Genomic DNA, 12,520 nt, shown 5'->3' on the forward strand with positions numbered 1-12,520 from the left:
TGAATCTAAATAAAAGCAACAGTCCCTGCATGTATAAGTGCACCATTAACAAAACAAAAGCATTTTTGCAATAATCGAAAAAAAAAACCACAAAGACTGGAAATCTGAAATCAAAATTAAGTGCTGGAAATATTCAGCAAGTCAGAGAGCATTTATGGAAAGAGAAACTAGTTATTTCAGTGCAAACCACTTTGTCAGAACTGGGAAAGAGTAAAAACTAGTTTTAAGTTGCTGAGATGATGGGGAAGTGTTGGGTACAGCAGAGAAAATAGTCTCAAATAAGATGAGGCAGGGATTGCTATGGAGGTACACTATAGGCACTGTCATCTGACTGATAGATTTCTGGAGACACAGACATAAAAATAGTTTTGAAATGAGGACAGTTAGAACGTAACTGTCTTAAGAATGTAACAGTTGTAAAATGCAGAGCTTTAGGATATTGCCTGCATGTCAGGCTGTGGTAATAGGGAGAGAGGCAATATCACAAGTGGGTGACCTGCTTGAAGATATGGATTCAGTATTGAGTCCACAGCATAGCAATGTAGATTTACTCCAGTTTTCAGTTAAACCTCTTTTAAGCAGTTACATTTGATGCCGTTAGAAATCCTTGGAAAGTTTTGATGATGGAAAATTAAATAGGATAAATTACCGTTATACATAATGCAGTATACAGAATTGGAAATTAAGAAATCTGTTTTATTTAGGGTATTTGGAAAAATAACAGTTGAAGTTGACATCTTTTAAGAAACACTAGATTCTGCAAAGGTTTCAGAAGACTGGAAAATTGCACGTTACTCCACCCTTTAAAAAGGGAGGGAGGAAAAAGTCAGGAAATTATAGGCCAGTTAGCCTGACTTTAATAATTGCTAAAGATGGAGTCCATTATTGGGGATGAGGTTTTTGGGGTACTTGGAGGCACATGATAAAATAGGCCAGAGTCAGCATGGTTTCCTTAAGGACATATCTGTTGAAATTCTTTGCGGAAATAGCAGGATAGACAAAGAGTCAGTGGATATTGTTTATTTGGATTGGCAGAAGCCCATGGTATTACAGGAATGACATTAACATGGATAGAAAATTGGCTGATTGTCAAGTAGCAAAGAGTGTCAATGACTTGGATGATGGAATTGAAGACTTTGTGGCCAAATTTGCAGGTGATACAAAAGTAGAGGGGCAGGTGTTAAGGAAACAGTGAGACTACAAAACAACTTATATTAGGGGAATGGGCAAAGAAGCGGCACATTGAATATAGTGTAGGGAAATGTATAGTGATTGACTTTGGTAGAAGGGATAAAGACATGGGCTATTTTCTAAGTGGGGAGCAAATTCAAATATCACTGGTGCAAGGGTCTTTGGAATCCTTGGCAGGTTTCCCTAAAGATTAACTTGCAGGTTGAGTCAGTGATCAGAAAGGCAAATGCGGTTAGAGGATTAGAATATAACAGCAAGGATGTAATGCTGAAGCTTTACAAAGCTTTGGCCAGCCACATTTGGAGTATTGTGAGCAGTTTTGGGCCCCTTGTCTAGGAAAGGATGTGCAGGTATTGGAGAAGGTCCAGAGGAGGTTCATGAGAATGATTCCAGGAATGAAGCGCTTAAAGTATGATGTATGTTTGATGGCTTGGGGCCTGTACTCATTTGGATTTTAGAAGAATGTGGGGGAGTCTCATTGAAACTATTGAATATTGGAAGGCCTAAATAGAGTAAATGTGGGGAAGATATTTCCTATACTTGGGGAGTCTAGACCTAGTGTACAGCTCAATAAAAGACACCCTTTAGAACAAAGCAAGGAATTTCTTTATCCAGAAAGTGTAAATCTATGGAATTCATTGCCACAGACGGCTGCGGAGGTCAAGTAATTGGATATATTTTAAAGTGGATGTTGGTAGGTTTTTGATTAGTAAGTATGTCAAAGGTTACAGGAAAAAGCTGGAGAATAGGGTTGAGAGGGATAATAAATCTGCTGTGGTGGAGCTGAATGGCCTAATTCTGCTTCTGTATCTTATGTCAGATAGTCATGACCTGTCACCATTGCTATTTCATTCAGTTAGACAGTTAAGATGTCTTGTAACTCGTATGAATTGGGTCACACTATGTGTCCAGTAGCCTGTCAGTCATTGAAGCAAGTATTTCAGTTGTCTGATTCTCTGCAAATTTTCACCTATAACTTGGTTGAGAAGGCAGATTGTTTTCATTTTTAAAATGAAGTTTATAAAAGGCAGCAAATTGTGATTCTGAATTGATTTATGAATGGAGTTCAAATTCACAGTTGAAATCTTCCTGGAGGAAAAAGGAAAAGAAATTTGTCACTTAAGTGCAACTGCTTGCCTTATACTTATTTAGCTATCAAAAAGATATATTTTTGCATTATATAGTACTTTATAAGTCTGTAAAATGCAAGTAAGTAGAGTGGCAGGTCACAGCACCTGTGCAATAATTGTTCCCAGCACATGAATGATAGTTGCAAGAATGGCACGGGCAAAGAATAAAACCAAATATTACTGTGGATAAGAAATGCGCTGGGTCAAGGAAAGAAGCTACCAAAACTGATGTGCTTTCTGTATTAGTAAGCAGAAGCCGGAGCAGCTGTGAGAGAATTCGGTTGGGGATGGGAGAGGAGAGGACAGGTAGCACAAATATCTAGTCTTTGTTGTGGAGGACATTACTGATATAGACAAGTTCTCAGAGGTCATATCCTGGACAAAGGTATTCAAGTGATGAACACTGGTTGCAATAACATGTATTAAAACTTAACTACAAAATGTTGACTAAGAAAAATGAATGAAAGGTACAAAGGAGAAACTTGAATAGCAGTCGTTAATACTTAATGCATTCTGGATCAAATACGGTTCTCAGTGATTGTAGTTGGAGGTTAAAGGTAGATGAACTAAATGAAGAAATAACTTAACTTTGAGTGGACACAACTAACTAGTCAAAATTTTTGTGACAAAAAGAAGTTCAAGGGCCCCTCACACTTGGAAGTCGAAATGAGCTGTGGGGAAGCAGTTTGGGATAGGTTGTCATAGGGAGTGGTTTTGGATGGAATGAGTACAAAATGTCCTCAACCTGAAATCTTAACTGATTATGGTGAGTAATCATCAAAAGTCAAGGTCTCTCACTCAACATTGCTCCTAACATTGGTAGCCTTATAAGTATGGAATTAAGCTAATGACTCAGAATCAGGTTTAATATCAAATAGAAACATAGAAAATCTACAGCACGATACAGGCCCTTTGGCCCACAATGCTATGCCAAACATGTACCTACTTACAAATTACCTAAGGTTACCCATAACCCTCTATTTTTCTAAGCTCCATGTACCTATCCAGGAGTCTCTTAAAAGACCCTATAGTATCCAGCTCCACCACTGTCGCCGGCAGCCCATTCCACACACCACTCTCTGTTTTTTTTAAACTTACCGAGCCATCTCCTCTGTACCTCCTTCCAAGCACTTTAAAATTGTGCCCTCTATTGATAATCATTTCAGCCCTGGGAAAAAGTCTCTGACTATCCACACAGTCAATGCCTCTCATTATCTTGTACACCTCTTATCAGGTCACCCCTCATCCTCCATCACTCCAAGGAGAAAAGGCAGAGTTCACTCAGCCTGTTCTCATAAGGCATGCTCTCTGATCCAGGCAACATCCTTGTAAATCTCCTCTGCACCCTTTCTATAGTTTCCACATCCTTCCTGTAGTGAGGTGACCAGAACTGAGCACAGTACTCCAAGTGGGGCCTGATCAGGGTCCTTTATAGCTGTAACATTACCACTTGGTTGTTGAACTCAATCCCACAGTTGATGAAGGCCAATGTACCATACGCCACCTTAACTACAGAGTCAACCTGCGCAGCTGCTTTAAGCGTCCTATGGACTTGGATCCCAGGATCGCTCTGATCCTCCACACTGCCAAGAGTCTTACCATTAATACTATGTTCTGCCATTATATTTGACCTACCAAAGTGAACCACCTCACACTTACCTGGATTAAACTCCATTTGTCACTTCTCAGCCCAGTTTTTGCATTCTATCAATATCCCACTGTAACCTCTAACAGCCCTCCACACTATCCACAACACCCCCAATCTTTGTGTCATCAGCAAATTTACTAACCCATCCCTCCACTTCCTGATCAAACTCATTTATAAAAATCAATAAGAGAAGGGGTCCCAGAACAGAACATTGAGGCACACCACTGGGCACCAACATCCATGCAGAATATGACCCGTCTACAGTCACTCTTTGCCTTTTGTAGGCAAGCCAGTTGTAGATCCACAATGCAATATCCCCTTGCCTCCTTACTTTCGCAATCAGCCTTGCTGAAATCCACATACAGTACATCTACTGCTCCTTTTCCCACACTACTGCCCTCGCCCCATCCTCCCGTCACCACAACAGGGGCCGAGTTCCCCTTGTCCTCACCTACCGCTCCAACAGCCTCCGGATCCAGCACATTATCCTCCGCAACTTCCACCACCTTTAACAGGGTCCCACCACTAAGCACATCTTTTCTTCTCTACCCCCTCTGCTTTCCGCAGGGATCGTTCCCTCTGCGTCTCCCTGGTCCATACGTCCCTCCCCACAGATCTCCCACCCGGCACTTATCCCTGCAAGCCTAAGTGCTACACCTGTCCCTACACCTCCTCTCTTACCACCATTCAGAACCCCAAACAGTCCTTCAGGGTGAGGCAACACTTCACTTGTGAGTCTGTTGGGGTCATCTATTGCATCCAGTGCTCCCGGTGAGGCCTCCTCTACATCGGCGAGACACAACAGAGATTGGGGGACTGCTTCATCGAGCACCTCCACTCTGTCCGCCACAACAGACAGAATCTCCCGGTTGCCACACACTTCAACTCTGCTTCACATTCCCATTCGGATATGTCCATCTACTGCCATGATGAGGCCAAACTCAAGTTGGAGGAGCAACATCTCATATACCGTCTGGGCAGTCTCCAGCCCCTTGGCATGAATTCTCCCAGTAATTCCCTCCCCCTTCCTTTCCCCATTCCAGTTTCACTCTGCCGCCTCCTCCAGCTGCCTATCACCTCTCTCTACTACCTTCTTCTACTACCCATAGTACTTTCCCCTTCTTCACCTTTCTTGCCTATCCCCTTCCTGCTTCCCCTCCCCCACCCCTTGATCATTCCTCTTACTGGTTTTTCACCTGGCACCTACCAGCCTTCTCCTTCCCACCCTCCCCCCACCTTCTTTATAGAGCCCTGCCCCCTCCCTCTTTAGTCCTGACGAAGGGTTTCGGCCCGAAATGTTGACTGCTCGTTTCCATGGATGCTGCCCGACCTGCTGAGTTCTTCCAGTGTGTTGTACGTTTATCTACTGCTCTGCCTTCATCAATGTGTTCAGTCGCATCCTCAAAAAATTCAATCAGGCTTGTAAGGGATGGCCTGCCTTTGACAAAGCCATGCTGACTATTTCTAATCATATTCCCATCATCATCTCCCAATGTTCATAAATCCTGCCTCTCAGGATCTTTTCCATCAACTTACCAACCACTGAAGTAAGACTCATTGGTCTATAACTTCCTTGGCTATCTCTACTCCCTTTCTTGAATAAGGGAACAACATCTGCAACCCTGCAATCATTGGGAACCTCTCCCATCCCCATGATGATGCAAAGATCATTGCCAAAGGCTCAGCAGTCTCCTCCCTTGCCTTCCACAGTAGCCTGGGGTACATCTCATGTTTTCCTGAAGACTTATCCAACTTGATGCTTTCCAAAAGCTACAGAGCATCCTCTTTCTTAATGTCTATCTGCTCAATCTTTTCAACCCGCTGTTTGTCATCCCTACAATTGCCAAGATCTTTTTCCGCTGTGAATACTGAAGCAAAGTATTCATTAAGCCATACATTCCCTGAGAATATCATGAAATTGTCAAAAATGTCATGAAATTAGTTATGTGGCAGCAGTACATTGCATTGCATAATAAAAACTGTTAAATTACTGTAAGATGTGTGCTTTTTTTTTAGTTAAGTAAGTAATACTAAAAGAGAAAAAGGTAGTGAGGTAGTGTTTATGTATTCAATATCCATTCAGGCATCTGATGGCAGAGGGGAAGTAGCTATTCCTGAATTTTTGACTGTATGCCTTCAGGCTCCTGTTTCTCCTCCCCAGTGGTAGCAATGAGAAGAGGCCATGTCCTTGGTGATGGGGCTCCTTAATGATGCCTTTTTGAGGCATTGCTCTTTGAAGATGTCCTGGATGCTGGGGAGTCTGGTGCCTGTGATGGAGCTGACTGAGGTCACAACATTCTGCAGCTTATTTTGATCCTATGCAGTGACCCCCACACCCCCATCCCAGATGGTGTTGCAGCCAGTTTGAATGGTTTTCACAGTACATCTGTAGAAATTTGCAAAATGTCTTTGGTGACATTTCAAATACCCTCAAACACCTAATAAAGTATAGCTGCTGTTGTGCTTTGTCTGCAGCTGCCTCAATGTGATCCTCAGATGTTAACACCTGGGAACGTGAATTTGCTCACCCTTTACATTTCTGATCCCTCAATGAGGGGGTGTATATATTCCCTCATCTTACTCTTTCTGAAGTCCACAATCGGTTCTTTGGTCTTGTGTTGACTGTGAGATTGTTGCTGTAGCACCACTCAACCAGCTGATCTATTTTGCTCCTGTATGCCTTTTCATCACCATCTGAAATTATGCTAACAATGTGGTATGTGTAACTTACACAGAGGGCGCCACAGTAGTGTAGCTGTTAGTGCGATGCTATTATAGCTGGAGGCATTTCGGAGTACAATTCTTGGGTTCTCTGGTTTCCTCCCACATCCACTTCAGTTAACTGGTCATTGTAAATTGTCCTGCAATTAGGTTCAGTTTAAAAAAAAAATTCGGGGTTGTGGATTGCTAGGGTGGCACAGTTGGAAGGGCCTACGCCACACTGTGTCACTTAAAAAAATATATAGAAGGTGCTTTCCACCGGAAAACTTTGTCCTTCACTTGGAGTAATTAATATTGTCAGTTTCTCTCCAAAAAAGCTCTTATGTATTTACTATCACTGGCAGTTGATGCCTTTATTCAGAATTGACTGTTAAAAGGACATTCCCTGTAAGATTTCCTTAAAAAAAAATGAAATGCCAGATGCAGGGCAATATGGCATATTTTGTTGGATTCTAAAATGTACTAATGTGACTCATTAGTGGGAAACCCCCATTTTCCCTTGTGTTCTCCCACTGATCTATTAAAGATTACGATAGTTACCTAATGATAAATTTTCAAAGACAGATTTTCTGAACTAATGCAGTACTGTAAGATGGATTTGGAGAATTTGCAGAACACCTGGGTTTCTTTTGTTTTGTAGCTGCCTGTAAGGAGGTGAATCTCAATGTTGTATATAATATACATACTTTGATACTAAGTGTACTTTGAACTTTAATTCAGTTTAAATGGATTATTTCTGTTTGGAAGAGGACTTCCCTTATGATTTAATATACTAATTTTCAAAGTACAATTAAGATGAATGGTAGCCAAAACTAATTGTATTTTTGCATATATATTCAACTCAATTAATTCATATGTATTCTGGAGGGGAGGGGGGGAAAGTTTTCCCTTGGACCAGCAGTGAACTAGTTAATCTGACTTGTGCAATCTTATGTATGTTTCTTTTACCCAGCTTAACCTACAGGAAGTTCCTTTTGGAAGGTATTTAAATACAGGCACCTATCTACACCTACAAAATTCTAGGCTATTTTTAAAGACATAAATTTTAAAGATGACCTCACCTTGATTCTTATCATTACAGCTATTAATTTAACATCTACTGAAATGGTAATTCAATGTAGCTTTGGCACTTGATAAAATGTGATACATCTTAAATGAAGCAATAGGATGTAGTTATTACCGGACCAAGAGTAATGCTGATGACCAATCGAGTTAGAGAGGAGTCTGATGGAATATTGTTTTTTATTTGTTGATCTGTTGCCTTCTTGATATACTTGCCGTCAGGTGTTTCCCAGTGTAAATTTTTAAATTAAAACATTAATCTGAAAGCAATATTGCGAGGCTCTATGAGCAAAAATGGACACTTTTCAAGAACCAGTAGCGTTACTGATAAGTGGTTATGTGCAAAGAACTGAATTCTTCATGGATTTTCCATAGATGCTGCCTGGCCTGCTGGGTTTCTCCAGCATTTTGTGTGTTGCTGGGATCTCCAGCATCTGCAGATTTTCTCTTATTTGTGACTTCTTCATTTTGTGAATTAGAACAAAGGAATGTTCATATTGTACACAAATTTAAGACTTGATGGATGCATTCAGATTGAGGAAATAAAATCTGTTTGACTGAACAATAATTCTGGGTATTCAATCTCCATGCAATGCAATATTTTAAGTATTAAATGCACTTAAAGGGGAAGCAGTTGTTTCCAGACTTGGTCTATTCTCACAAGATAATTAAAGGCAACCTTCACAAATCTTTTATTCACCAAAAAAATATAATCTTGCCAGTTTAGGTGTCGGATAGCCTTCCTCTTAACAACACATTTCCTAGAATCTTGTTAGCTTTCACGCCCATGAATGAATGTTGAGAGTTTAAGAATGAATAATGCTTCTCCTAGCAACAAGGAGAGGAATTTGAGGTATGTGGAATTTGATCAGCCAAGCCTTCCTTTGAACTGATAAAACGGAATTTAATCATCTCAAAGTGCATATGAGAAATAGGTAACAGGGATTTTTAACATACCTCTTATTACAGCAAAAATTGGCAGCCAACCGGAAGTACCAGTGCTTTACTACTAATTGCCTTGGCGATAACCTTGGCTATTCAGATGGAGCATGTTTCAGTACTGGGGTAGTTCATTAAGGAACTGATTCTGATCAAAGAATATTCCCATGCAAATTGAATGAATCAGTTTCACTATTGCTTCTAAAAGGATTTTGCCAACATTATTAAAAGCTCCACGCCTATAAGCTCAACTTTGAACATCAAAAATTAAATGTGCTTGCAGATTCAAAGCTAAGTTAAGACCCTAAGCAGTCATGATGTATTTCAAAGAATGAAATGAACATTTAATTTAAAGGTAACATCTTCAGTTTGAATACTAATTCTCGCTGCAACTGAGCCATTATGTAATGATACTCCATGCCTTATTTGCATTAAGGGTTATTTCTGCCACAACTTTCAAGCTTAGACTAAGTGTCTAATGTGTGTGTGGGCAATGAGATTAAAATACGGTGGATTCCAGTTAATTGGGTCACATCGGGCACATTTTTTTATTTAGTACAGCATGGAATAAACCCTTTCAGTCCTTTGAGCCCCGCTTCCCAGCAACCTTCGATTTAACCTAGCCTAAACACAGGGCAATTTACAATGACCAATTTTCCCATTAACTGGTACATCTTTGGATTCTGGGAAGAAACTGGAGGGCCTGGAGAAAACCCACACATTCCACAGGGAGGGGTTACAGATTTCTTACAGATGATGTTGAAATTGATCTCAGAACTCCGATGCCCTGAGCCATAATAACGTTCCACTAGCCACTACACTACCACGATGCTTTTCAGTGGTTGCCCCAAATAGTCGAAGTTTCATTCAGATAGTTAAAGGTATAAAAACAACAAACTACTGTTGAACTGATTTATAAATTACTTAAGCTAAATACAGAACAAATTAGAACACTGCTGAAGCTACCATAGTACAATAAAACTGTAATAGTTCCTAATAATTATTAATGGAGAAATTAATCCAGTGTAGGCTGATTGTAAATAAAACTAGCGCAGATGCCTACCGCAGATAATGGACTGTTTTCAAGCAATGCTTTCAATGATTATATTCTCCAAATCTTCAGTTTCATTGTAACGTTTAAGATAATTATTGATAACTTCAAGTTCTCATAGTTCCTAACTAGCTGAAGTAGTGAAATCATTTCATTTTCACTCCCAGCTGTTCCAAGCCTGAATGCGTGAAACCACAGTAAGTCTTGTTGCTTACTTCTCGTCAACTGTCAGTGACAAAAATCACTGCTTTTTAAACACATGCATGCAACTGATGCTATTGTTAAAATGGTTTGGCAGCTGTCTTCTGTCACAATTAAGCAACATAGTACCCCAAATAAAGTAAGGGAATTCCGGCTTTTGTCTTGATTAGTTCTTGTTCATTAAAAGTTGTCTCAAATAAGCGGCTGCCCAATTAACCAAATGGCCCAATTAACTGAAATCTATTGTACTCTGTTTAAAATTGTCATGTATTACTAAACCATAGAAATAAACAGGGAAAATGGGAAAGTACATGCACCATCCAGACTGCCAGGCTGAGTTGCATCTAGCAGTGGATTTGAAACGGTACTAATAATTATTGACATACTTGCAGTTTTGAATAGTTGCATAATTATTGGGCACACCTTTTTCTTTCACTTGGGTAGACATGAGCATGTTAATGTATTCAGCACAAATTTTGTATTTTTAAAAACTTTCTAGATGTTATTTTTAAAGACCTAATTTTAGACAGTGATATCGGTGTCTAAACTGATATTTTGGCAGTTTTGTGCTGGAGTCACTTCAGTACAATATTTTGTCTTGAATTAAATGGTTTTACATTTGCGACCATGCAACTGATTATGGTACATGATTTGCATGGTGTTTTTGGGGTGGGGGCTTGCAGTTAAAGGATATGAGGGAACTGAGTGTGTTGTAAACAGATGCTAAAAGTGTTTGAATATGATTCCTACCTGATCTGTAGATTTTATTAGGACAGTATTACCACTGTCATTTTTATTTTTTTATTATTATTGCTTCAGACATCTTTTCCTTGCCCCCCAAAAAATCTGATTTTCAAACAACAAACTCATTTTTGTTTTATTTTTGACATTTCAGTTTCCGGACATGGTGAGGCAGAAATGGTAAGTGTTGTTATGGGGTTCATGAGAAGAAGAGAATTGATACATAGATCCTAATTTGAATTCTGAAGAAATTATGCCAGCCTGTTTGTTATTCCTTTTGTAGATGTCAGTGGTTGACTCTGAAAGATTCTGACAGGTTTTGTCAACTCTTTCTAAAGGAACACCTCAGATGGATGGACAACAAATGCTAAGCTTGTGATTGATACTCAGATCTCAGGGGAAAAAAACAAATAAAAATAATACACTTATTTCCTGTCCTTGACATGTTAATAAGATGGAATAATGAACATTTTATAGTTAATGTTTCTTACAATCTTTGGGATCTTGTAACAGTGCTACCGATCTAAACACCGTATTATGTCTTTGGAGGATTGAATCGTTGTTGTTGATGGCTTGCCGAGCTGGCCTCTTAGCTTGCAGACGTTTTGTTACCCAGCTAGGCAATATCATCAGTGCAACTTCAAATGAAATGTTCATAATCTACATTGTTCGTCTTTTATGTGTCCTGTGTTTAGTCTGTTTGTGTGTGTCTATATGTGCCATTTCTACTGGTTACTGATCATGTAATCCTCAGTTGGTTAATTAAAGTCAATAACCAGTTGACTAACCAATCGAGGATTACATAATCGGTAACCAATAGAAATGGCACTTATATGACACTCACGCTATAATCACAGGACACATAAAAAACGAATAATGTAGATCATCAATATTTCATTCGAAGTTACACTGATGATGTTGCCCAGCTGAGTAACAAAATGTCTGCAAGCGAAAAAGCCAGCTTGGCTTGCTACTCAACAACAACATCCTCAACCCAAGCTACAAATCTTTTCCAACATCTTAAGGATTAACTTGTGTTTTTAAATATTTATTAACAATCCAATGTGTATCATTACATTTAATGGAACTGACATATTTAGTGGTAAGTGTTATTTCATTACCCGAGCTTCTGTGCAAATAACTATTTCTACTGTTAATATAAGTAATGAATTCTAGCCATTTGGTGAAATTAATTGAATAGACTGATGTTCCCATTTGTGGATTATTATTAGTTCTAGTTTAGCCTGCATACTGATATCCCTTGTAATCTTACCATTAAGTCAAGAGCTTACTTGAATCCAAATATTAATATTGGTGCAGATAGATCATATACTCTATATTGCATGGCATACTAGCTAAGGGTAATTGCTAACAGAGTTTTGTGGATTTTTTTTCTGCCCTAGGATGAAGATTCAGAATTTAACTTAGCCACAGATTTTGAAATTGGGCACTTTTTCCGTGAGCGAATAGTACCTAGAGCCATTCTGTATTTCACTGGTGAAGCCATAGATGATGATGAAGATGTGAGTTTATTTCTAACATGTAATTATTAAAGAATTTTTAAAATATGAAATGATCAAAATAATTGAGTTCCATTGAGGTGAAGCTAAGGTTGCATACAAACTATGTCATTGAGATTTTGTAAATATTTGTGGTATTTTAAATCAACAATATAGAGATGTATTCGTTAAGACATTATTATTGACAGTTTTTAATTGTACCAACATATAACTTTGGAGTTCTGCAGATACAATAGGGTCTTTTAAGAGACTCCTGGATAAGTACATGGGGCTTGGAAAAATAGAGGGCTATGGGTAACCCTAGGTAATTTCTGAA

The 12,520-nt window shown here is 39.2% G+C and overlaps 1 protein-coding gene across 5 annotated transcripts in view; it reads left to right on the top strand.

Moving 5' to 3' along the window:
* The window catches only part of nap1l4b (nucleosome assembly protein 1-like 4b), a 121,458-nt gene that overhangs the window by 81,670 nt on the left and 27,268 nt on the right, over positions 1-12,520 (top strand). For all 5 annotated transcript variants that reach the window (XR_009513293.1, XM_059975560.1, XM_059975556.1 and 2 more), the window contains exons 11-12: positions 10,839-10,864; positions 12,088-12,207. Coding sequence is in view for 4 of the 5 variants with exons in the window: in XM_059975560.1 (XP_059831543.1) it covers positions 10,839-10,864; positions 12,088-12,207 (146 nt within the window). In the remaining variant the exon portion in view is untranslated. The remainder of the gene's footprint in view (positions 1-10,838; positions 10,865-12,087; positions 12,208-12,520) is intronic.

This window comes from Hypanus sabinus, chromosome 7 (assembly GCF_030144855.1).
Source record: "Hypanus sabinus isolate sHypSab1 chromosome 7, sHypSab1.hap1, whole genome shotgun sequence".
NCBI classification, from domain to species: Eukaryota; Metazoa; Chordata; class Chondrichthyes; order Myliobatiformes; family Dasyatidae; genus Hypanus; species Hypanus sabinus.